At 44.1% G+C, this 26,421-nt stretch overlaps 1 protein-coding gene across 2 annotated transcripts; it reads right to left on the reverse strand.

Moving 5' to 3' along the window:
• Positions 1-14,178: 14,178 nt before the first annotated feature.
• HIKESHI (heat shock protein nuclear import factor hikeshi) lies at positions 14,179-25,989 on the reverse strand. 2 transcript variants are annotated; one of them, XM_075716145.1, is made up of 5 exons: positions 25,959-25,989; positions 24,962-25,199; positions 19,709-19,860; positions 16,718-16,776; positions 14,179-14,384 (listed from the first exon to the last, which is right to left on the reverse strand). In XM_075716145.1, the coding sequence occupies exons 1-5, from the start codon at positions 25,986-25,988 to the stop codon at positions 14,330-14,332; spliced, it is 534 nt and encodes a 177-aa protein (XP_075572260.1). In that variant the 5' UTR covers position 25,989; the 3' UTR covers positions 14,179-14,329. The 2 variants fall into 2 exon arrangements, with proteins under 2 accessions (XP_075572260.1, XP_075572251.1); XM_075716136.1 differs by having other exon boundaries at positions 16,718-16,836.
• Positions 25,990-26,421: the final 432 nt, after the last annotated feature.

Raw genomic sequence — 26,421 nt, forward strand, 5'->3', positions numbered from 1 at the left:
GGAAAAATGGCTAAGATGTCAAACATCATTAACAGTGATAATCTGTGTTCAAAACACCTGTGTGTATCTTGTCAGTGTATGGATGAAATGTTAGTGTTCCTATTCTGGTCCAAGGCATTGCACAACAGCTGTGTGTATCTAACAAGGAAGAAGGTTAATAACATTTACCAAAGCTGAACCATTTATATACTACTTTTTTTTCCCCCTCCTGTGCTCTTCTTATCCTTCACCATAACATGTTAGTTGAAAAGAATGTATTAGGATAGTATATAAATACAAGTACGCTGTCATTGGCAACATAATAGTGCTTTTTTGATCAGTAGATTAAGTAGTCCTGTCTGCTACTGACTCTTTAAGTGCATATCTGACTTTTATCTTTCAGGATATTACTTTTTCCTGTTTGTTACCATTTGGGAAGCTTGTAAATGCTCTGTTTAGATAAACTACCTGTTCAGTTTGAAGTAATATCACTAAGCCAGTTTTGATTTGTGCCCTTGGGAGCCTGCAGAAAAATGAAATCCAGACCTCGCAAGTAGTTTACCAGTCTTACTCTCTAATATTTGATTTTGTTCCCTCACATTTTTTTTTTTCTTTTTTAAAATCCTTGTCCTTACTACTGGGGAGGTGAAGTGGTACTATTGTAGCACTAGTCTGTCCGAAACTAGTGTTAAATTGAACTGGATTCTGGACCTTCTCTTTCTTGTGGAAGCCAGGCAGCCAGCATGCTCATTCTCTGAAGGGGTGCCCTTGGCTGACTGGTCATGGGGACGTGATCAGGAAGCCAAGTGTAAAACCACAGAGTCGGGCAGAACCACGTACGAGCCTGAGCGCTGGAGGGAGGAGACTGAAATACCTGCTGAGCTGAACACAAATTAGCTGAAGAGGGAGAGGAAGGCGGGTGGGACTGGAGCTTGGAGGCAGTTTTTAACCTCTAGTTCTATTGCATCTACAGAACCGCTGGCACCATATGAACCAACACTTATGCAACAGTGGTGGCCTGTATACCTCATAGTTCATCTTGTGGAAAGTATTTGGGGCTGCCAGAGTCTGAAAAACTGTGGGGGTGGGGATGTGGTTGGGAAAGAACTCCAGAAAGGCAGTGGGAGTGTTCAGGCTTCCTACAGCCTTCAAGGAAATGCCTTTGATCAGATGAGCTAAACTATATTGAGAACACTTGGGGCGGAGGCTGGTACCAGTTAGGCTTTGCAAGTGCTTTACGGTGCCATTGGACTGGGTCTCCTGTGGTTTTCCCTGTCCAGGGGTGCGAGTGAAATGGGATACAAAAGCAGGAGGGATTTTTCAGCCATGGTTGTTGGTTTTGGTATGTAAGTGGTATGTTCTGACAAATGAGCTGCTCTTGTTTCTGAGAGGAAGGAAAGGAAGGGTGGTACGTGACTAGAGAGGCCCACCACAATTAGAGTCAGCTTTAACTTCTGTATTAACTTAAGGATATGCTGAAGACTGTTCTCTTAAAATACAGACAAATGTTCCAGCAGGTTTGTCCTGAGAAACCTGGGTGGAGCTGAAATCAGATTCAAGGTGTTAATGAAGGGAAGAACCAGAGACTCTGAACTTGCAGAAGTACAGCTGGAGCAAGCTATGGAAAAGAAGAGATTCTCCTTTATGCAGTCAACTCTGTCTGCTTTTAGGATATAAAAACAAGTCAGTGTTGGAGTAAATATCTTGAATACAGACCACAAGGGAACAAACTCCTTTTCTACATTCAGACCCAGACTCAAGTGAACCTAAAAGTTGTGTATTTATTTGATTGGGGTGTTTTCTTCCTAGAGTTGCCTAGTTCTAGACTAAAAAAGGGGGGGGGGGGGGAATCAAATTATTTTTATTGTGTGTCTTCTGGAAGAACTATAATCATTGGGAAAAGAATTTAAAGAGTTTAATATTCTCCAAAACCTTTTATCCCTTTTAATATATACTTTTGTGTAACATACCTTGAGAGCTCCAGTGCTTCAGTTCTTCAACAAAAGAAATGTGGTTTGACCCTAGTATTGGAGAAACCACTGAAAATATCCTGAAAGACTTGAACATGTGTTCTTCCCCATTGTCTGCAAGCCACCTCTATTTCTGTTCTTTGACAAATTCTGTAACCGGCTCCTTCTGTTTCCCATCCCAGCAAAAGGCAGATGAGGGGGAGGTAAAGTCAGGCTCTGCCTGGCTCTGATTCTCTTGACTGATTGTTGTAGTACAGCCAGGAAACTGTTTGAGGCGGCTGCAAGCGTTGCAGCTGTCTGTTCTGTATGGACTCTGCATGAAGAGTACGATAAAGTTTGACAGTCACCGTTTCCTTCAACTATTGCACACTGAGTATCTCTCTGGAGAGATACATCTTTCATCCCTTCATTAAAAAAAGGAGAGAAGAGGTACTTGAAAGTCCTTGTCTTTCCCCACCAACTTTCAGAGACTTTGGAACTGGCTCAATGATTGGCTTGGACTACAATCCTAATTTTTAGGCAGAGACTTTTCCCAGAGTCAGCAAGGAAGTCTGCAGCACAGCTGGAAGTAGAAAACAGGTTCCCGACTGTTAAGTCAGTGGTTCAGTTAGAAGGGTTTCTCCTCCTCAGAGCTGAAGTCCTGTTTGCTAAGGTTTTACTCCATCTGGTGGTGACTGAATAAAAAAAAAAGTTACCACAATGTAATTTTAAATCGGGTTTTTCTTGAGGCTTCTAATTTTAAGCCAAAGAAGTTCATGCAAATATGGATTGCATTTGCCCTTCCTAGTATATGTAGGAGTGTATGTTTTCTTTGGTGTGTTTCATGCTCTCCTGGGTTTTCTTCACCACTGATTATGTTGGGGAGCTCTGGCTCCATGGCTGAAAGTCAAGAAATGTACTTCCTCAACAAGGGCTGCAGGGAAGGCTTCAGGCTCAGCCGAGAATGCTTAGCTGTCAGCACAGGGGAGGATCTCTGTGCCAGAAAAAGATTTGGTTCATTTCATTATTGTAACTCTTTTTGAAAACAAACAAAACTACAGGCCCCCCCCCCGCATATTGAGAATTTTGATTCCTTTTCATGGATTTTTGCATCTGTTTCAGCATAAACCAGTATATGCACTTGTTGCTTCTTGTATTTTTTTAATTTGCCTCTGGGTGTGGGGCTGAGGTGAGGGCAGACTCAGAAACAGATAATGCCCTCCTGAAAAGAAACTTTCCCAACTCTGGCTACCAGTTCATGGTGACTTGGGAAGAAAAATGACTGGGAAAATGTCCCAAAATGGAAGGAAAGAAGTTTATTGCTGTCATGGTTGCGAGTCTGCCATGGCAAGGCATGTTCAACCTCAAAGCCTAATGATCAGTAGACAGACTTTTTTGTTTTAAAGGCTTTTCCATTCAAGGGACCTAACCTCTCAGTAGCAAGAAACTGGCAACAGCACAAAGGAAAAATACTCTCAATGCAGAAGGACCTTTACAAAACAATTGATATTACGTATAGGTTATTATTCTTACGGGCATTACATCTCTGGAAGTACCCAGGGGAAGGATTGTTTATGGTGTGTGTGTGGGGGGGGGAAAAAAAACCCAAACAATATGTATGTAAGAGGCAGGATGATAGATTGATATGTGCATGGTATCTTTCTGTTTCTCCCCAGGCTTATTCCTGACCTACTTCTATATAATCCTGTTCCCTCATTTTAAACCACTGTGAGGGAAAAAGTAGTGTTAGGAGATGTCTGTCTATGTAGATGGGTATGTTGAACAAGCATTTGGCTCTTCAGTGATGAAGATAGAGGACAAAGTATAATCCCTTCCCTGGGAACTGCCTTTTATCCAAAACATGCAGAGAAAAGACACTAAACCACTATTCATCCTGAAACAGGAAAATGCAGCAAGAGGTTTATTCCATTCCTCAGCAAGGAAATACTTCTCTGTTCTAGCAATCTAATACATCATTATCCCTCAAAAAAAAAAAAAAAAAATCAGTCTTTTAGGGTAGTTTCTATTCTCCCATTCATTGTCATTACTCCCAAAAGCATGTACATGTGTATGTCCTAAGTTTGGCATGAACACTGCAGATCAGTGAACAGAGAACTTCTCCTTTGAAACCTGGTTTAGACGGGGCACGTGGGTCACCCACGGCCCAGTAACCCGGTTGCTGGGAGCTCTGTGGGCTCTGAAGGGCAGCGTCAGCGCTGGAAGTCGTGGCCTGTTACTGCATCGACACCTCTTCTCCTGCAGTGGGACTGGACTCCCAGTTTGGTTCAGAGCCACCCACAAGAGTTCCTGACTCTTGGGACAAAACAGACAAATATAAGAGCTAACCAAAAATTTGCAAGTCCAGATGGTATAAAAGTTGGGTTGAATAGCTCAGTTTTAGGCTTCTACTTTGAACAATAGTGATCAGGCTTTTGTTTTCCTTCTCATCACAAAGAAAGAGTAAAGACTTCTGATATCTCTCAGGACAAAACCGTGTGGAACACAAGTTGGGTGAGGTAGAAATTAAAAACACTTACTTATGCTTGAGAAGTGCAGCTTGGCAGTTCAAATAAACAACCCACAGAAATGAGTTCTTTTAGTGGTTTCGAAAGACACCTCTCTGATACAATTTGAAGGGGGATGGAGTCTTCCTTCTGCAAGTTTCTGTTCTGCAAGCTCAGTCACAGCAGGTTGTAAAGAAGAGTGATGGTCTCAAGCGTGTTCGACATTCACTAAGCTCAGAGATGGCACGGTGAATCCACGGTGGCTACAGTGCTGGGAGAAGTTCTTAATACACACTGCTGAATCATTCAGAATGCATATGACTACATATATTCATTTACAGCCTTGAAGGCTGGAGCCAGGGCAAGAGCAGTCACAGAGCTTGTGCTGGAGAGACGCAGCCATCCCACCCACACGGTCTAGCCTGGCTTCCTGAAACCCAACCAACCACCATCCCACCAGTGTCGTGAATAACCAGAATGCAGTTTTGACCAGCTCAGAACCGAAGCTGTTTGTTACCACAGCTACAGGAGAGAAGCCAGAGCAGCAGAGTGACAGCCTCTGCTGGTGTAAACTCTGCCCAGAGGGGTCCTTATGGAGTTTATATACCTTTAGGTTGTAGGGCTCATTCTTCACCAAACCGTGTGAGGTAAGCAGGACTATAGAAAATTGCAACGAAGAGCAGTAACGCATGCATTACCTCATGCAGGGATGCTCCAGACAGTCAGATAAGGAAGCTCTAGACAGTACCTGTTTTTTACAAATAATTCACTCTGTCGTTAATTAAATCATGCTGACCCAGTGAGGCTGTTAGGTCATGCTGACACGTATTTCTTAGCTAGTGAGGCCTTGCAAAGGCCTATGAAGTGTTAATTATTTTAATTCCACACCAGGCAGATGCTTCCTTAGAAGCGTGAGAACCTGAGCAATGACCACCAGCAGCCTTCAGTGCCGTTGCCGCGCCACAACTTCACGACGCTTCTACTCTGGCTTCTGTTTGGTCCCTCTGTCTTCTTCTGATACCACTTCTGACATCGTCAGCTATGCGAGGCATCTGCCACCTGCGTAACAAAACTACCATATCCTACAGCAGGATTTGACAGCTCGCACAGAATAATCCTAATAACTCATTCCGACGAGAAGTTCAGCCTGGGCCTCTGCTAACTGCCCTCGTTGCTTCTCCACAAACAGCCTATAAATGTGTCTTTAAGGAAATTAAGTCCTTGGTTGAGCAGGAAACCAAGTAGCTGAGCATCTGGGCTTGTTACATGGCTTCTGGAAAACAGCTCAGAGCTTTGTCCATAAGTTACCTGGCATGTAATTAATTTTACATTTCAGAAGCAGTTCTTACATGGCTTTCCTGGGTCTCATCTGTCTTCTCCTATTTTTCTCCTCTTGTGGCCCCCAGGTTGAGCTCGTGCCCTCTTTCTCGTGACTCTCCCTGGTGGGGTCCTTGGCTTTTACGCAAGGAGCGAAAGAGTCCATTTTAGGCTGAGGTGTGAACACAGGAGATGTCACTGAGCAGTCTCAAAGGCATCAAAGGAATGTGTTCCTAAGGCTGACTTTACTTGATAAAGGAATCCTTAAAGGCTTTGTTCCTCAGACACTGAAGCTGATAAAAACTTTTGTTTTCATGCCAGTGTTCTTGGGAGCAAGTCCTAATTCTTAGTTACAGAAGGTAATTTACAAAAATATGATATATTCTTCAAAATGGTATTTCTGATCAAGCTAATCTAGGTCTAGTGAGCAGGAGGGCCAGCTGGAGCTATCCCCCTACAAGATGTCTGGACACGACTGGCTGAGGCCGTCTCACTAGCAGAAGTTGCACTTCTAATCAAGAGCCATCCCGTTGGGCCAAGGAGGACCAAGTCAGAAGAAGAGAACATCAGTGCACGTGAGCACAGCAAGCCGCTCTCCCTGTCCTCTGACTTGGATTGGGAACTTTTCCCTCCTGACCATGAGCTGCCAAGCCTGAGAGACAAAAGTCACCTCCTAGGCACTGCTAAAGCAAAACTTGCACGATGACTTTGATAGCTTCAAAACTCAGCTTCCCCTCGGGGGAGGAAAAAAGGCTATTTCTCAGAATGTTTTCAAATGCTTGTAGTACCTGGCTCCCATGTGTACTCTTTGCCCTCTGAGCCTCATATTCTGCCCAATCTGCTCTTGCTTCCTTCTTCCATCAGGCAGCAGCTGTCAGGACTGTTCGTAAATGCCACTCCACAGCGAGCTTCTCCATCTCCTGGAAGAGCACAGAAATACAGCAGCCTGGAGGATTAGTCTCTTCTTTGGAAGGGCACAAAGGGTTTTATTTCTCACCCACCTTGCTGAGCTTTGTCTTCAGCCTTTCTGTCAGCACTGTTTAGCTCCACCGGTAAAAGGGAAAAGCCCTCCTACTACAGTCAATGATCCAAATTATCTAAAAACCACGTGCATTTCTATCCTGTAACAGCTTAACAGTTATCCAGGTACAGCAGTCTTAAGTATTTCATGAGCACGTAGGCTTGAAGAACACAATGTAAAAAGAGAGTAACTTGTACCCATTACAGAAAGATCCAATAGAAGCATTTGAATGCAACAGTGAACATACCTATAAGGCTTCTTTTAATGATCAACATCCATCTTCCTAAATTTTTTTTTTTTTTTTTTTTTTTTTACAATTAAAGGTGGCACTATAAATACAATAATTCATAGAGTGTACCTCTGTTACTTAGATATCACAGTCAAGAAGAGGGCGTTCAGTTTTAGGTTTCACTTCAGGTGTCTTTACTGTCCAGTTCCTGCCAGGAGCTTCTCCAAACTTCAGGCAGACTCCTAAAAATACTTATCAGCAGGAGTCTGAGCGAGGCCAGGACAAGTTAGTTCTACAGCTGATGGCTTACGGCAGGGGACCTGCTTCTGCTGCACAAGGCAGACCTCCAGGACAACTCCATGCCTTCCACTCCTTTGCTCCAACAAAAGGAGAGAGCAGAAACCCCGAGCTGTACAATGCAGCTCTGGTTCCAAACTCTCAAGTCAAGGTCAGGAGGCCCAGAGCGAGGACCCTTCAGTACCAAAGTTACAAATCAAGATGAAGCCAGCTGTGGTTCTGGGGAGCACAGAATGGTTGAATTGTGCTTTGCCCTGTCAAGCAGCATCCTTTCACCTCAAAGCAAGAGTTCCTTCGTGGTCACTCACCTCTGAGCTCCACTGGCCTCTGGGAAGAGTTTAAAGTGTTGAAAAAAGCTCAGACACACAGACACCATCGAGAAGTGGTTCAGAGAGCATTTTGACCTCTCCCCCCTCTCACAAAATATTGCTAGACCCTGAACGTTGCTCTCAAGACAAGAAGAGCAGGTTCATTCAGATCAAGAAACTAAGGAAGTAATTCTCTACTTCTGGAACAATTCTATCCATTCAGTTACTAAACGGATCTGTGCACTGGAAGACAACTCTGGAGTAAAATGAAGCAGACTTAAAGAATTCTGCTACACACATATCCTCCTGTAATTCCTTGTGACACATACTTGTAACTGGTCACACACACACACAAAAAGTTCTTTCCAAAAGAAACATCTCACACAAGTACAAAGCCACAGTGTTACCCTCCACCATTTCCTCAAGAGGCTCACCTGAGGACTCTCTTCTCTTGATTTTCTCCCTTGGTCCTTCCTTCAAATCAGCTGCCCTTACTTTCACAGGACCACTGCAAGGAAGAGCTGGAAGAACCCCTGTGAGCATGAAACACTACCTCTTAAAACAGCATCTTGGTGAGGATTCACACGAGAGTGACATGGAGACATACTCGATCGGGTCATAAAAGCAACTAAGACTATTAATTCCCCATCTGTCCTATTCTTAGACACTTTTGAACGCTGGAACTCATCCAACTTGTTCCCGTGAATCAGTATTACTCCTGGTGACACTATTTTTGTCCCCTGCTTTATCTAGTCCCTATTGTGAAGAGTTGGTTGGGAGATGCCAGAGACGTAGCAGTCTCTTTTGGAGGAGCAATTTTTTTTCTCGGAGTCTAGGATCTCTGTGCTGACCCTGCCTGCACAAATTCAAGTTTCTGTTATATTCAACCCACAGACATTCTTCTGGGGAAGTTCATGACCAATTAAGGAGAAAAAGGTCTGGAATTCCCAGATTGAAAAGTGAAGTTCCTTTTTGGCACAGGTGATGAGCCTTTTCTACAACCATCTCCAGATGATGTTTTTCCTCAGAAGAAAACAAATAGGCTCCATGAGAGAGAGAAACACCACCACTACTGGCAGAATTTGGTATTCAGCATCCTGAAGGATCTCCCTAAATGTTTACTCTGGTGCACAAACTGATTTAGAAAAGGAAAGAACAGTTTGCACCTGTGATTCGCCAGAAAGGGAGATCAGATGCACAACAGATGGATCTGTACCATGTGCCACACAGCAGCCTTTTAACAGTTGCCATAGGTACCTAGCAAGACGGACAAAAAGAACACACACAATGTTCTCAGGAGTCTGCCCTCACATTACCTTTCCTGTTAATCTTCTTAAAATAATCTCTCTGCTGCTTCTCCTTGGGGGATTTAGTGGGTCTTTCACGGAGGGATTTAAGAAAAAAATTCTCCATATTCAGTGTTACACTGCAGGCTGCAGAAAAGACACCACCACCAGTCTGTGTGCAGGATGCCACACTCCTCTACACCTTTCCTAAGTGACCTCATCCTGCCACAGAGATACCTTACAAGTGATCTGCAGCCCATTGCCTTCAACAGCCTTAAAGGCTTTAGGAGGAAACCAAGTTACCTGGGAAGGGACTCCAGTGCCTGGAGGAGCTCTGTCCACTTCTCACTAATCCTTACTGTTAGGAAGTTGAGTCTAATGCAAATCCTCCTTGCTCCAGTTGGAGACCATCTGTCATCCCTTACTCCAGGTGCACCTGGAGACCTTTTGCTCTCTGACATGCCAAGAGCATTTTGAATTTTAATCTTACCGTCCCCTTCACTTGGGTATGTACCCTCCCTGCCTAACATCACAGCATCTGTAAAGAGGGAACTCCACCACCTGGGTCAGGAACAGCGCTCCTTTGCAGCGTCAGACTCAGGACACATTCCCCTACAAACAGCCTTCCTGTTTGCCAAGGAATCACTTCTACCACACTCCTGAAGAGGGCATTTAAGATAGTTTCTTCACTTAATTCTCACAAAAGGCATGGGAATTTCACAAACATGTGACATGTATGGATCCCATCTTCTATCATGGATAGTTCCGTAGAATATAGAATTCCATGTGAATTCTGCACAGGAACATGTCTTAATATTTTTCCTGTAGTTCTGTCATTTTGTAGCCTCACTTAAACAGGAAAAAGCAGGTAAAACTTGAAGATGTTGCCCATGTTCTTCTCTATGCTCCACAAATTCTGTCTAATGAATGATGATTTTGCATGATTGATGGCAGGCTGGCAACATAAAAAGCAATCACTTCTCTATATTACTTCAAGTGAAGATGCACATCTTCCAACCCAAGCAAGAGTAAGTGTGGAGTGTCCTGTGAATGACTTTTCTGCCTCTCTTGAGGTTTGAGGGAAAAATCATAGTAATGCAGTGCTACCCTACATGAGCTGAGAGCCTCTCACATCATCAAAGGTGACAGAAGCAGCCTCACTCACCTGGGAAACAGGATGTCAGGTTTAGGAAGGATGTCAGGAGCTCCAGTTTCTCCCTGGGGAATGACCCAATTCATCATCCCTTTCTTCCTCTGCCACAGGGACACAGACAGGCGAGATGATTCCAAGCCAACGACCATGTTGCTAATAAAGGCAGCAAACCTTTCAACTGCTAAAAGAAGCAGCTGCCTCACCAAAACTCTCCAACAAAGCTCTCTTGTTAACTATATGCCTCCTTACCACAAGCAGAGACATCACTGCTAAAAACTGATCCTAGGCAGTAATACTGCTAGGCTTTCTGCAAAGGTGACACTCAACAGCTTCAACCAGGAGACAAACTCTTGACCAACAGAGAAGCCAGTGGAGGCAAGCACAGCCTTCTTCCCTGGCTTTGAGCAAACTGAGCTTTCAGCCAGGCACTGACTGCTTTCCCACTTAGGCATAATGGCAAGTGCCACCATGACCCTGCCTGGTTCTCCTACCCTTTCTTAAGCCTTCAGGGACAGAACATTGGGCTGCATCGATCCTTGGTTTGACCCAACACAGCTCTTCTTTGGATCTTGCATGTCATCAAGATAACCGATGACAAGAGAATAAATCTATGGAGCACCTGTATTCTGTACATAGGCCAAGTGGTCAGGCAAATCACGGCATGCCAGGGGACAGCAGTTCAACGGGCCTTCGAGATTCAGTCTGAAATCCTGTAAGGTAGCATTGCCAAAACAGTAAGACTTAAATTGCTAAGAACTTCTTTAAAGTTTCGCGTTGCATCCAGGCTGAGAAGAAATTTTTCATAAACCCTTATTTTGGCTTTCTTTTGCCTGATAAAAAGGACACCCATGCCCAGGAAAACAAAATCAATATTCAGTCTGTTTGAGACGCAGTGAGAGGGATACATCACAGTCTCATTTACGCAGTTCTCCACAGTGTCATGGGGATTTGATGTCTCCAAGGCTATAGTTGCATAGTCCAAAGGGACAGCTGGTGTAGAATCTATTAAGCAACACAAGAGGAGCAAAGAGACTTACACAGCAAAGACGCTAATTGCAGTCAAGTTCCAGCAGCCTCCAGGCCCTCGGGCAATGCCTTCCTACAGAGTGGTCCTCTTGAGTGCCTGATAAGGCCACTGTAACTCCGCCCACACTTGGTGCGTGGGCAGTGAGGGCTTGAGAGACTTTGTATGCCCTGTCAAACATTTCCAATTAAGAAGCAAAAGAGAACAACTCCACCTGAGAATTTCTCAGAGCACTCCAAAATCCCATAAATTTATGAGCAAATGTGAGATCTTTTGGGGCCAGTGACCATTCCTAGACAGCATTATCAGACACCCCACATCAGGTTCAAAGGGAAACAAGATTTTACTCTGTGTTCTTACTGGGAATAATTCTTCTAGCACAGCCAAGGTTAAGAATCTTTCTGACAACATTGGACAGTTGAAATATGGGTCTCTGAACAGGCAACTGATCGTTCTTTCCCACATGTAGCTCTTCCATAAGAACACCAAACATTCCCAGTCCAACTATTCTGACACTAAAAGTGGAAAAGGAAAAAGCAACACAGACAAGGATTTGACATAAAAGTAGCGCAAACACCCTTCAGCTAGAGGAGATGCAAGGGCTTTCCAACAATTGTAATATGTTGAGTGGTCTTTCCACTGGCAGTGGGGAACAGAGGAACTCTGACAGCATTGATTTTTTTGAATATAACTAGAGCTGGACTTTTTTTTCTGTACACTTACAGAAAAATCTGATTTGTGGCACTTGTAGACTACATTTTAAAGCAGAAAACCAACATCCCAGAAGTAAAAGAAAGACAAGACTGATTAAATACGATGACTTTGGCAAGGGACAGGCTGCCAAAACCACCCGAGTATGAGGGGAGGAACAGGGCTTACAGATCACCTTGCCTGGTGCCAACTGCTGCTGAATGTAATGAGACACCTGTCCCCAAGTCTCCATGATCTCTGCAGAGCAAAGAAAAGACATGTCATGCCTAAGTTGGCAAGCTCACAACCACATTCTTAAACCAGCAAAATGACAGAAGCCACTGGCTCAGCCCCACAGGAGCTGTGAAGACTTGTGGATTCCCAAGTTTCTCATGTGCCATGGCCACTTTCTCCCACATTTGATCCCTGGACAGACAGCCCCTCGACTGCCACCCCAGCAGCTCCAGGTCTTTTAAGCAAGCAGGAGCCCAGCTGGCTGATCCCCACTTTGGGGACAGCTGGAACCCCCGGTGCCCAGCATCATCCAAGTCCACTAGAAGTCAGGGCCAGAGCTTGGAGCAGAACCCAGACGTCATGGCTGCCCTATTGCCCCCCTTGGAACAAGCGGTCAGATCTGCCACCGGTCCTGCACACCCACCCACCCCAGCCCCCGAGGCTGAGGCAGCAGTTGCCGTAGTTAGCGGTAGTTATGAGAGCATGCACAAAATGGATCCTGATGCTCCTACCTTTGGTCATGTGAGACATGAATGTTCAAAACAAGACTCGCTCAGATGCCTTCAAGTCACCTTCCTGGGGCCAGAAAAAGTCAGTCACGGTTTGTCACACCCACACCCTAGGTTAGCACCTGGACCTGAAATGGCAAAGATATTTCTCACTTGTGCTATTACAAACCTGCTCCTCAACCTCCTCTACACCTGACAGAAAGCCGGCCAGTGCTACCTCCCTGCCTCCCTTCTCCCTCACACTGCAAAGCAGCTCAAGAGAAAAGCAACTGCGAGAGCAGCCGGCAGCACCAGGACCTCCCAGCAACACGCGGGCAGGCATGGAGAACAGGGCTGGGCAGCAGAAGCCTTTAGGTCACAACCATCACCTGCGGATCACAGGTGGGGCCACGGCCTCTGCTACCAGAGCAGCATGTTTTGTCTCTCCCTTGAGTGAATAACCAAGGGGGTTGTTTCTACAGCATCAAGGAAGGAGCAGTTAAGTGCTATTTGATATTCCATTCCTCAGAGCCTGAAATATGCAGAAAGGTTTCCTCCCACCCACATTTACTTCCTTTCACCATCGTTAACTGTTACACAAATCCATCATGAACATGTCCATAGGGTCTGATCGTGAGGGAGAAACATAAAACAGCATATCGGAAAATTAACTTCCACACCCTCTGTACTAAAATATTTCCACACAAGAAACCATTTGCAGAAATTTTGTACAAGTAGGACACAAAACTTGGCTGCAAGCCTGTAACTGGGTTGCAAGTAGTGAGCCCCCGCCCAGCAGCACTGCGTGTTTCCCCTCGGAAAGCTTTAGAGCAGCCTCTCCTCGAGGAAACAGGAGAGGCCAGCAACAGAGAATGGGATGATGCACACAAAGACCATGCCTGCAACCCCCTCTGAGGGATGATAACTATCCTCGTTTACCCATCAGTCACACCTGAGCATTTCTAAAGCACCAGGTCCTCTATCCTCTTTTGCAGTAAACACCAGTGTCCCCCTCTCACACATCAACAACTGGGTGTGGGGGGGAAGAACTAAGGTCTCCTCCTGCTTTCTCTCTCACTGCTTCCTTCATAGGTGGCTGCCCCAACATTACACATAGCAACACAGACCGCAGGCATGGCAGGCCTACTTCAAACATCAAGCAAAGCACCTACAACAGATGAGGGTGCTTGGAAACAAAGCTGTTTCTTCATTGCAGCAGTTCTAGGGACATTGTGCTGTCTGGAGCACTAAATAGTGAAAGCTACTGAAGAAAAGATACCTTCTCATACCAAACTGAAGGGACATCAGCTTCTTCCAACCTCTCCAGAAGAATTTAAACCAACATTCCTTGAGCATGTGGGGACAGGAATATTGTTTGTCCACAAAGTGAAAGGACTTAAAGTGCAAGTACCAGCAGGAAAACCATCAGCATATTCTCAGTTGCCTGATCACCCTTCAGAATGAGGTAAAGAAGGAAAAACTACATTTATTTTGTTTACAATTAAACACCCCAAAACATCACACAAGTATGAAACAGTGCTGCAATTTCTCGTCTTGTAATTTCTTCCACTTTAAATGCAACTTCAAAATAATTTTTCTACACATGCACCACTGATTTCTTGTTGCAGCCAAGTACTTCAATTAAAAAAAAAAAAAACAACCCACAACGCATAGGCAAGTATTTTTCATGGATTTTAATTTTAAATAATTTTCAAGAGTAATACAAAAGTTACAAGTTTGTCTATTCAGGCTAATTGTCTTCCCCCACCCCCAGATTCTTCAGGGGAGTTACTTGCTGCATCTTTCAGGTAACACCGTTTAGAAAGCACTTCAAATGATACAATTTAAGCTTATGTTTTCCAGAAGAGAGGGTTCTGTGTCAGACGTCTCTGGAAGTTCTCATACCTAGGGGAAAAAGAAAAAAAAACAAACAAACCACACAACCAAAACCCAAAAGCTGCTGCAAATAAAATGGTTTAAAAAATGGTACAAATTATTTAGCCTATGTGGAGAACATGATAAATTACATTGACTCCACACAAGGAAATGAGTAAATCCAAAATCCTCCTTTCTGTTTCCGTATCAAGAATATTCACAGATGCTCATTCAAGCTTAGTAAAATTGTAAGTGAATTAAAAGTACCTATTTTGGGCGTAACATTTTTTGGACTAGGAAATCAAAGTTCAGGCAGGTACAAGTGTGAGTCTGAGGCTGCCCATCATCCTAGTAATTGCCCCAGGTATCTCACAGAAGAAACCCCAGCAAAACCAACCCAAGAAAACCTCGTGCCATTTAGGGATACACTGTAATACTGGGAAAAACAAGGTAACACCAGTGCTTCTGAACCCAGTTCAGCTGTCCCTGTACTACCCAGTCAGTGCTGCTCCATCTAGGATGCCCAGAGCCAGCTTAGCACTTCTCAGTTCACGGAACAGCGGACACGAGCTAGCAGGCTTGACAGACTGGAGCAGGCTTGCACAGAGACCACAGCCTCCAACTCGTGATCGCTTCCTAGCGGGCTACGTGCAACCTCCTCACAGGTAAGGAAGAGGGGACTGCAGACATTTCTGCACTTAGGACTATGCATCCATTCGCCTTGTAGTTCTAATAGAAACCTTGAGACAAAGTAGTCCCCATTATTTTTCCACCCTCACCAAATAATTCTAACTTCCACATTTATTATATACAGTAATGTTTTAATAAAAATCTAATGAGTAAAAGTAATTCTCTAACACATAATGGAATCAAGTATGCACATATGCTGTCCTAATTTCACTTTCCATACTTGCAGAAACAAGCAAACCACAAACAAACCGAACATCAGAATTCATTATTGACCTACAGTGAAGAAATAGGGAAAGTATATGATTTCTGTGACTTTCCAAAAAACCAAAAAAACCAACCCAGGCTCTGAGCTACAAAGGCCTAAAAACCCCTTTTGATCCTCATAAGCCCAAGCTGTAAGGTATCAAAAGGTACTGCCAATGAAACAAAACAAAAAAAGGTCCTCCTACATCTCATTGCTCCTAACCCAACTCAAATGAGAAAAGACTCTAACGGGGTTTTAAACCCACTCAAATTAGAGAAAGGCTTATTTATGAATGAATTTCTAAGCCAAACTATTGAATTTCCATTGCAGCTAGCCCGTTACAGAGACCTAAGATACTCTACATATTACAAGCTATAATTAAACACATTACAGTGACTCACAAACATATGAACAGAGCCAAAAAATGTTTTTCCCATGGCTGTAATCACATTAACAGGTTTCTATACACAAATGAGTTATGCCTCACTTCACTACACTATTTTGAACAGCCAAAAGCAAATTCAGCATCATGCAGGCAATGACCAGCCATTGCCCTGCTTCTCTAGCCTGTCTTCCTTTGATTTCTCTCATCAGAGACCTTACCCACACATATTCATGGAGTGCGTAGAGTTACCTTCTAAACAGAAGAGATCTGCATCAAGTTATACACCCAAAGTATATTGCTTATGTTAACTGCCTGCATATTCATGAGATCAGCACTAACAAGAAAACTGTATTCAGAGAGCCCAAAATACTGTCTTAAAAAGGGTTTAGGTTAATACTGTAGAGGCTAAAGAAGGCTAAACTGATAAACTGTAGGACAGAATTTTCCAGACATCCTGAAGGACTGCCTGCAGTTCACAATTTATCTCCAGACTACATGGGCTATCCCTATAGACAGTTATTTCTTAAACCAGTCCCTGGAAAACAACTCAGAGAAACTTCTGCATTTGTACTCAAGGGTCTTGGCGATAGAACCAGGTCAACTAGGAATACGATTTCCCCACCTCTCCCATATTCTGAAGCAATGCAACTATGCTGGAACCATGTCAAGGAAGAGACCAAGCGTAACAAATAAGCACAAGATGACAAGTATCAGTGTGTTCTGTCTTCCCATGACTCCAGAGCATTTGCATAATCAGCAACATAGTGCAAATCCACATACGTCAAGGGCAACATTTCTAGAAGCAAAAAGATTTCATAGACTGTATAGCATTTTGCTAACAAAAAACTGGTAAGAAGATGCTGACAAATAAATGTAAAAAACAGCGGGTAAAACCTCTCTATACTTGAGATAAATAACAACAAACACTTTTAAATGTTTTTGCATCGTCTCACTGAATAGCATGACAGTAGTTCAATACTTGGAAACCAGCTGATTTAATGCCTAGAAAAAAGAACACTTGTTACTAGAGATCATTGCCATTACCATTTCAGAACGACATTTGCAGGAATGAAAGCTTCAGAAGGATTTGGGATCATCTGTGCCTGAGTAACAGCAAACGAGGAAGCAAAGTTATAGAAGTTATCCAACATTTTCTGAGTGAACTGAAATAAAAAGAGACATTTTAAGTAAGTTCTTCTTTCAATTTGAATTTTTGTGCAAAAGTTTAACAGATATACAACTCCTATAGGAAGTAAAATTAGCATTGTCATCTAAAACACAATGGGAAAGTGGACATAGTAGGTCCAGGGATGTCCATTTTAAATTGATCAAAACATACTAACTCTCAGTCTTGCCCTCAGATCCAGACACCATCCAGAAATAATTTTCAGAATCTTCACTTGCCCTCTCCCTGCCCAATTTCATCCAGCTGAATAAGCAGCTTTGGGAAGAACATTTTCTTCTTGTGACAAAGAAGTGATGCAGTGACAAGAGGTATCCCTCTCCTCCAAATTAAACCAACAGAAGAACTGTAGACCAGGTCAAAGCTGCCATTCCAGCTCATAGCAAAACACTAGTTGTTAAACCAGCTGAAAAGTCTGCAATCTGCCTCGTTATGTTACAACTCATTGTCAGACTCCAGTGACTGGGAAATTTCCTTTAGCTTTCACCACACAAGGACTGCTATCCCGGCATCCTCTGCCACAAGATCTTGCTGGGGAAAACATGAAAAAGATGTATAGGAAACTCCTAAACTGTAGGAATAAGGGAGTAAAATATGGAAGTAAAATAGCGAAAGACAGGCCAAGAAACAGTAAGCCCCATGTGCAGAGGATGAGGCTGTCAGACACTCCCAGCCAGTCTACAAATACATAAGCCTATGGTACCTCCTTCTTTCCCCTATTCTTTTTATTGTAAAAAAGTATGCATTGTTTTGGTGGGAGAACAAACTATTTTCATAGGCAGCGAAATGATGGAGAAAAACAGAGCCTGGGGCAATACGTGCACACTCCTGTGCTTCCCTCCACCTGCTCTGACAGAAGCAGTGGAAGAACTGATGTCCTAGAACCCAGGAGCCTACCCTCAGTCTCACCCCACTCACATGCAGAACTCTGTGGTTTTGTCCCACTTTTTTCCATACAACTCTTTTGTAATATAACTACATATATAAAAAATATATACAATCATAAAGCTTCATAAAACTTACTAAAAATGTAGTGGGAGAGCAACCCCTTAACTTAGAGTAGCAATGAATGATTCTGCCTTTAAAAAAATATACTTTTATTGCTATAATGTAGCAGTTCCAAAGAGATGACGTTGAGTATTAAGTAAAAGCCACTAGTTATTCACAAACATGCTCCCAGTCATATCCCCTTCCTCTGCTACCTACTCCCTCAAAGGTTTTCTTCAACTATGACTTTACACATTTTCACTCCAGGAGTAACTATTACTTCAACCTTTGGCTCAGCTGCATTCCTTGAAAGCAATACACAATTTCGGTTAAGATGCTACTCTTTTTTTAATAGAAAAGTCCGCCTAACTGGAAATAACATTTAAAAAAAATAGAAGTTATGCAATCATGAGGTGTGGTGGGTTTTTTTCTTTAAATACTCTTGCCAGAACAATTCACCAGCCACCTTCCAAATGACCTCAAGTGGCACATTACTGCCTCATGACTTAACTACTGCTATTACAAAAATTGGTGGAATCAGAAATATTATTTAGTTGTCACTTGCCCCTAACAACTCCAGAAAAAGCTCAATTAGCCATACTATACAAAAACAGCTGTTGATTAACTCCTAGTCATGATACCTTTCTCCAAGAGACCTTACCTATTTGGAGCTATTATGTGCATAAACTGCCAAAGGACATCAGCTTCATTATCAGGATTACTGTTCAATTACCAATCTACCTCAGCAAGTGTCTGTAAGGAAAGTGAGCAAGAAAAAAAAGCCTCAAGAAAAGCCTCACCAACTTCTGAAATGGTAGAAGATAATGCCAGAGCCATCAGTGTTAGGGAAATCAAGACCTGCCATGCAGATCTATCTTGCCTTGAATTGCTGTCAGATGGCCAACTAACTGCCACTGCTGGCTGGGGATTGCTAGAGGTTCAAACTAACAGACATGCTGGGTAAAAAATGGCAAGTGTTGCAGCCCAAGGCCTGGTCCACAGGGAAAGAACTGGGGAAAAAAAAAACCAAAACACCCACATCTTTCTGTGGGAGAGGGCATGATTCTGTAGTTCTGCAGAACTACATCAGAAGGATTTCTCAAAGGTCAGGGGTACACTTGGACATCTATCTGCATCCATGCCCATGTCTGCCTTGACATTTGAGTAATTTTTGACCATCCCTGCAAGTCTATGCACTAGAGTTCCAGCACCTACAGATCACCAAAGATCCACTGTCTCTTACATGCATTTAGTCATAGCTGCTCCTACAAGGAAGTATCATAAATATTTTGACAGTAGAGTGACATCAACACAAGTGAGTCTATTGGCCTGATTCCACTGAGCATGCAAAATCTAATCCTTTACAGGAGACAGTTTTCCAGTGTAAAAAAAAAAAAGTCATTTCAAAGTATCAAAGCATCCAGCCAAGTGACTTGACAACAATTAGGTTGGTTACAATCCTACAGCTTTTTTTTTTTTTTTTTTTTTAATTAGTTGTTCTTATGGGGACAATCTTTTTAGCAAGGCCTGTTGTGACAGGACAAGGAGTAATGGTTTTAAACTAAAGGAGGGCAGATTTAGACTGGATATAAGGAAGAATTTTTTTTTTTAATGAGGGTGGTGAAACACTGGCACAGGTTGCCCAGAGAGGCAGTGGAGGCCCAATTCCTGGGAACATTCAAGGTCAGGTTGGACGGGGCTCTGAGCACCCTGATCTGGTTAAAGCTGTCCCTGCTCACTGCAGGGGGTTGGGCTAGATGACCTCTAAAGGTCCCTTCCAACCCAAAGCATTCTATGATTCAGAGGCTCAATTCTTAAAACTTCCATAGTACAGAGAATTTCTGAAAGCAAAACGTCCAAGCTACCTCTGTGAATGAATCTACTGATGACACAGCAGCATTTGCAACCGGAGTCTGCTGGGCCAGGTTCTCCAGCAGTTCCACTGAGATTCCAATCTGGGCCACCGTTGGCGTCTGGGGGAGGTTCATGGCACCAAAGGGATGTTGACTCCCCTTCCCTGAAAGCACCACAAACAGCACACATTAGATTTGGCGCACGTGTAAAGACTGTGTTACTTAAATCACCATGTTTCTTCTACAGAAGGTATTCCTCAACTCCCACCAGAGAGATCTCCCTACCTCAGAAATACAGAAAAGTCATGCAGTCCAAGCACAGGCACAAGTGCACACAAGCACAACAGATGAAACAGTGTGATAAGTACATTTAAAATAACCACAGCAGATCTTAAGGAAATTTCTAAAAAAAGGAAAATGTAATTTTAAAGCTCCCTATGAGGTAAATGGATTCAACAGGAAATATGATCTGTGAGTAAAAGCCAGCAGAACCTTTCTCTACAGGAACCAACCCTCTAATTCATATTGTAACAATTGCAGCTAGACAGGAAACATGCAGCACTGCTGCACAGTTGTTTGATTCACTCATTCAAACCAGGTGCTTGTGAACCTGTTTGTGCACCGAAAAATAGAGAACATTACCTCAAGAAGCTATCCCTGTGGAGGGCTGGGCAGCCCCAGGTCTCATCTGAACTGCTCAAAACCACCAACAGCACCAAAGGTCAAAGGAATAGCCACAGAACAGAAAGACCTCTGACTTTGCAAGAGCCACAAAGGAAACAATGAATCAGGCAGAAAAACACCCCTAAATTGCATACGGCTCACACAGGCATCATCCCAGCCCCTGCCATCACTTCTGACCTTTCTCAGCTGAGTATTAACCAGTACTTTTAGTCCCAGCTTCAGCTAGGGTCTCTGCAAACAATGACAGGCATCTAGAGTCACTTAAATCATGCACTCCTCTTTGTCAGCATCTGTAAAGGAATATACAGGAAAAAGGTCCGGGGGACCACAATGCTATTAGTAAACAAATACTAATGCTCCACCTAAGTTTGAGTGAGCACAATAGACAAGTACCCCCTTAACGCAGAACTGATGTTTCAGTAGCACACTCTGGCCTCCTACTAGGAGGAGAAAGCAAAGTGAATTAAGAGCTGTCTTACAGACCAATCGACACTATTTTGAGCTGCAAGAAAGGCTAACTGAAACCTAAAGTACCATTTGACTTAGCTCCACGGTCAAAAACTCAGCCAGCAAAAACACCGCAAGTTTGAGAAATCGAGCTGAGGCTCAGACTGAAGATCTCAGAAACTTGCCCAAACTTCTGCAGAGACACAAGGCATTACCACAAAGAAACCAACATCCAACCCATAGTGAAGGCACCCCAGTACCCTTTTCAACTGAAGTCAAGGGTCGCTCCGCACTCTAGATCCTACAACTGCAATATAGTGCTACATTTACAAGTTAAGCACTCACTGTTAAAATGCTACTTTAAACACAAGGCCAATAAGGCAAGAGAAACCTTGCCCGTGTGTAGGCCTCAAATGCAGACATTATATTAGAAGGTATATTTGTAAGTGGAAAACAGCATCACTGCTGGCTGCACAGCAGAAAAAGTCTGTAATGGAAGAGGCTATCCTGTCACTTTTATCCCACTTGTCAACATACTTCCAGTAAGGGTGCAAAATCCCAGCCCAAGGTTTGTTTTCTATCTCTGCTACACTTCAAGGCACAACTGAAAAATAAAAAACCTTACAACTCCAAGGCAAGGAGTATTTATAAGCCCCTTCTTTAGGCACAATCACACTAAATTAATCTACTCTCAATCAGTAAAACAACATGCAGTCACAGAAGAATATATAATTGCACGCACTGAAGTGTTACCAGCCATTATTCTTCTCCAGATCTGAAAGTACAGACAAGCCAGTAACAGTGGCAACTGGCAGCAATGGCATTCTTGTAAAGCTTGATCCTCTAGGCCCAAACTGCTTCCCTGCAGCGTAACTTCCTGCTTGGAAAAGGAAGGCCAGCAAATCATTCTATCCGCAACATTTTCCAAAGCAACCTAAACACACCACCTGTGGCAAAACCCAGCAGAACCTATGTCTTGCCTTCCAAGAGCAGTCATGCTCTGCAAGGGCATCAGGAGCCCAAGCAAAAAACTTGAACTCTTCGGTCACACCCTGAGAACTGACCACAGTTCCCTGTGGCGAGTGACAAAGCTCACAGTGATGCCATTAGGAATGCCAGTGACCTTAATGAATGAATACAGTTAGCACTGCTAGCGCAGCTCCAGCAGGCACTGAGGGATCTTACTACAACATTTGATTACAGCTGCAGCTTATTACACAAGTGCAGGAATTGCACAATTTTAAGAGATCGACTCAGCCTCTTTTCACGAAGGTATATTGCTGCTTTATTCCTCCTGGCACTAAAGAAGTCACTCAGCTTTGTTAAAGCCAGAAACATTCTATTCTGCCTTGACTACAGGCTGTTAAATGACAAATCCAGAAGCAGGAAGAGACTGAAAGAATACACAGTGACTGTCATCCCACTGGCAGGGTGAGGAAATGACCAGAAAAACCCCAAACTTCACAAACACACATTATTCAGCTTTTAGCATGAAATATAACCCCCAATTCTGGTTGGGGGGGGGGGGGTGAGTGGGTAGGAAGCAGTGATTTAATAGTCTTATTTCCAGCAAACACGAAGATTGCATCTGAAGAGGAAAAAAATTCAGATTTAATGCTTATTGCAAAGCCAGTCACTATCTTACATAATAGTTAATCCTCAAGAAGAAACATGTAATAATGCTGGACACTTCGGGCCTTTGACTCCTGAACTTACAATCAATATCAGCAGATGCAAGACTTCACTTGCTAAATCAAAGGGTCAAAACAACAACAAAAAACCCAAACACAAAAAACCCACAACCCACACAAGCACTTACATTTCTAGCCTCACAGCATACCTTTTAAGAATGGTCAAAGGTTAGCAAGAAGAACAACAGAAAAGCCTGCTTTTAGATATATTAAGTTTGTACTGAGACTACTAAGAAATACAATTCAACAAACTTCTCCTGATTTGTAGAGGAGCTCTAAGAGAATCTTTTAGGGGGTACTATGACATTCCTATGAGACACCTTCAAGAACCAATCTAGAAATCTCTTATTCAAGGAAGGCTATCCGAATTTAAATAGCAACTGTAGTCAAGGAACAAGTGTCCAGGTTCATAATTTAGTCTCTACTCCACGAGTCACTTTCACATTGAAGACTGTATTCCACAAAAGCAATTTCCCCTTTAGTTCATGTATTGAGAAAACATTCTGGTATCCCACTTGGAAACACTGCAACGTTCACCTGCATTGGCTTTCCTAAGCGAGCATGGGACAGGAAGAAGGAGAGAAACAAACAAAAAAACCTGGGGCAATGCCATTTTACTTGACCCTCATAGTCCAGGAGTCTAATCCCTCACCCCCAGACACTGTATTTAACAGCCCAACCGGTCCTTACAACAATGTGCAATGTGGGCAAGTTACACACATCACAAAAACTGTACAGTTCCAGGGCATTTCAGGCACTAAACAAACTTAACATAAGAGTTACAAATGGTATGTTTAACCTTTCCCAAAGTCTGTGTAATAAAACACTATGGCACTTCAGCTGGCCACTCACGTCCATATAAGAAATGTGCTGGTCCTCTTCATCACATAGCAAGAAACTCTGCTGCAACCACCGCTTCACAGGGAGCCGACAAACAGGGACACAAATTTTTTTCCTCTCAACAAGAGATTAAACCCAAAACACAGATTTTAACAGTCAGTAATGTCTCTCGATGATTCCAGCTCTCTGTAATCCCCCTCTGATCTCCCCTTTCTACAGTCTCATAGTCTTCTCCGTCATACAGTTGTTTATGGCAGTGGAAACTAAGGCTGTGTAGCTTATACTGAATCTACAGTCCGAGATAAGCTGTAGACAACAGTGGGAAGAGCAGAGCTCTCTGCTGTTCAGATCAAGCACAGCACTGCCTCACGACATTGCAAGTGCATTCAACCATGTCACAGAGTTCTTCCTTGAGAGCAGCCCTTGGAAATCATGGCTAGTCATGCAAAAGGCATCTGAAAATGTGTTTTCCTCCAAAGCTGTCTGAAAGCATATAAAATACAGCAAGTCTTTCAAGCATGAGAAACATATGGCAAAAGAACCAGCAATACACTTTACTGTTTCACTAACAACACAGCTTTGGGATACACAAAAACACGCCCCTGCCAAAACCCTTCCTGTGGCTGTTCTCTCTCTGAAGTAAGCCCAGATTTTTGAGAAACGTATATGATCAGAACTCATTTTGCTCTGCACCTTGAGAGCCCTTATCTCATGTCACACTGCCATCTAGGACTGATTCAAAAGAAAGTACGCCACCTTATGAATGAATACATTTTATCACAGCAACCTCAATGCTTACCTAAACAGATTCAAGTTAAGGCTGTAGACTACAATGAAGCCTATAAAAGATGTGTATTACTTTATCACCATAACACTTTAAGCTGATTGACTGACGTATCTGTCCCTTTAATAAGACAAAGCTGTGCCATTGGGGCACTTTATCATTTTTATAATATGCATTGCAAAACCCCCATATATTTAGGGAAACACACCCACACCTACTTCAGCTAGTACCAACATCCTCTAGCTCCCATACAAGTCAGACTTCTCTGACTCAGGTCTATATAAAAAAAATACTAAAACATTTGGAAAGCTGCTTTCCAATGACGACACCCTCTACTGGACAATTGTATAGCGCAACCGCGCCTGAACTGGAAGCGGCTAGCTGTCCGAAATCACTGCATCAGACTTTACTAATTACGAAACCTGTCTCTGTGCTACAAAGAATACAACGACTTAACAGTGGAAGCTGAAAGAAAATTCTGCAGGCGTGTCTAGACAAATGCCTAAAAAACATGCTATGGAAGTTACAGGGTCATTCTTCCACTGGAACACAGACCAAGCCTGCTCAAAGGAATTTCTAGATCAACACCACATACAAGAGCGAATGAGAGAAATTCCGCTAGGAACATTAATGTACAGACAGACTTCCATAAACCTGGCAGACTGCTTTTAGTACCACATCTGCTAGGGACTACCTGAAAACACACAGAGGTCTGCCTTTTCAAGCAGTTTTTTGTTCAAAACCACCTTCAAACATTCATCCCCTTATGCATGCAGAAGCACATCTGTTTCCTTGACTGTTACACTTTACTATTCTTACCAGATTTCAGACCAGAAATTTTGAAGATGGCACTTGGCTTCTCATTAGTGACAAACCCCAGCAGCTGCCACACTGCCATACCACTCTGGTCCGGATAACAAAAATAGACAGATCCTCCCATTCCTTCTGGAAATGGTATTGTTCCCAGCATGAAGACCACTACATGGTTGATGTTTTCATAGTCCGGTAAATCAAATACAAATTTGTCTTCAGCCACTTGTTGGGGAGCTGCTTGTACCTAAAAAGAATGAAACCTTTATTAGTATTACTATGTTTTTCATCTTGAACAGTAACTGTGAATTTCCTATTACAGAAATGCACCTAAAGCAGAACACAACAAAAAGTTATGTTTACTAACCTAAATAGCAAATAGCCAGATAAAAGTAAAACACAGAAGAAGAACAACTGCAAAAAGTATCACTAAAAAGCACAACACTCTTGTTCTACCTGCACTGAACATATATCCCACCCGGGACTACAGGATCAGAGCACCTTCGCTCCCCATGTGCGCAGGAGGAAAACAGAGCGCAGAAGAGCTTGCCACGTCTATAAGCAGTGGCTCTTGACCACCTGGCTGGCACAACCCCAGGCGCACGGAAACCTGTTCATATAGGAAATACCACAGACCTCGAGGCAGGCGGTAGAAGGGTGGCTGAACGCCAGAGCAAACGGTACCCTGCTCTTTACCCGAGATGCCACAACCTTGCTGCCGACGCACAATCTAGCCTTACAAAGCTGCTTCTAAGCTCCCAGCTGGCTTCTGAGGAGCCCGAGCCTCGCCATTAACAGAGGGGACGGTGCCTCCGGGGACGTGGGGCAGGAGCCAGCCGAGGGGCCGGGCGGGCGTGAGGAGGACGGCAAGGTCCCCTCTGCCTGGGGCCGGCCCCGGGCAGCACCCCGCGAGGGGACAGGGGAGCCCCGGGGGGCGGCCCCGCGGCAGCTCCAGCCCGGCCCCGAGCGGGTGGAGGGCCCCGCCCGCCGCCCGGGCAGCGCTCACCAGCCTGCCCGCCACCAGGCAGCCGAACATGGCGGCGGCCACCGCACCCCCCTCAGACGCTTCGCTGCTCCGCAGCCTCCATGAGCGGCGCCTGCCGGAACCCAGCGCGCCCCGCGCAGCCGGCGCGTCACTTCCGGAGCGCGGCCGGCGCGGCGCAAGCGGGGTGCGGCGCACGGGGTGCAACGCGGGCGGGGCGGGGCCGGGCCGGGAGGGGAGGTGCGGGCCGGGAGGTGCAGCCCGCGGGGCCGGGCCGGGCCGGGCCGCGCCGCCCCTCTGCACCCAGCCCGGCGGCTCACCAGCGCTGCCGTGCCTTGCTCTGTGTTCCGAATTAAAACATGAGTGATTCCGCACCTGGAATACTGTGTCCAGTTTTGGGCCCCTCACTACTAGAAAGACATTGAGGTGCTGGAGCGTGTCCAGAGAAGGGCGACAAGGCTGGTGAAGGGTCTGGAGCACAGGCCTT

The sequence above is a fragment of the Pelecanus crispus genome, chromosome 1, assembly GCF_030463565.1.
Source record: "Pelecanus crispus isolate bPelCri1 chromosome 1, bPelCri1.pri, whole genome shotgun sequence".
Classification (NCBI taxonomy): domain Eukaryota; kingdom Metazoa; phylum Chordata; class Aves; order Pelecaniformes; family Pelecanidae; genus Pelecanus; species Pelecanus crispus.

Excerpts from the sequence above, each read along its gene's own strand:
- HIKESHI (XM_075716136.1), bottom strand. The coding sequence starts at position 25,988 with ATGTTCGGCTGCCTGGTGGCGGGCAGGCTG. Across the intron at positions 25,200-25,958 it reads GCCTGGTGGCGGGCAGGCTG|GTACAAGCAGCTCCCCAACA; the intron begins GTGAGCGCTGCC and ends CATTCTTTTTAG. Across the intron at positions 14,385-16,717 it reads GCAAATGTCGTTCTGAAATG|GTATGAGAACTTCCAGAGAC; the intron begins GTAATGGCAATG and ends TTTTTCCCCTAG.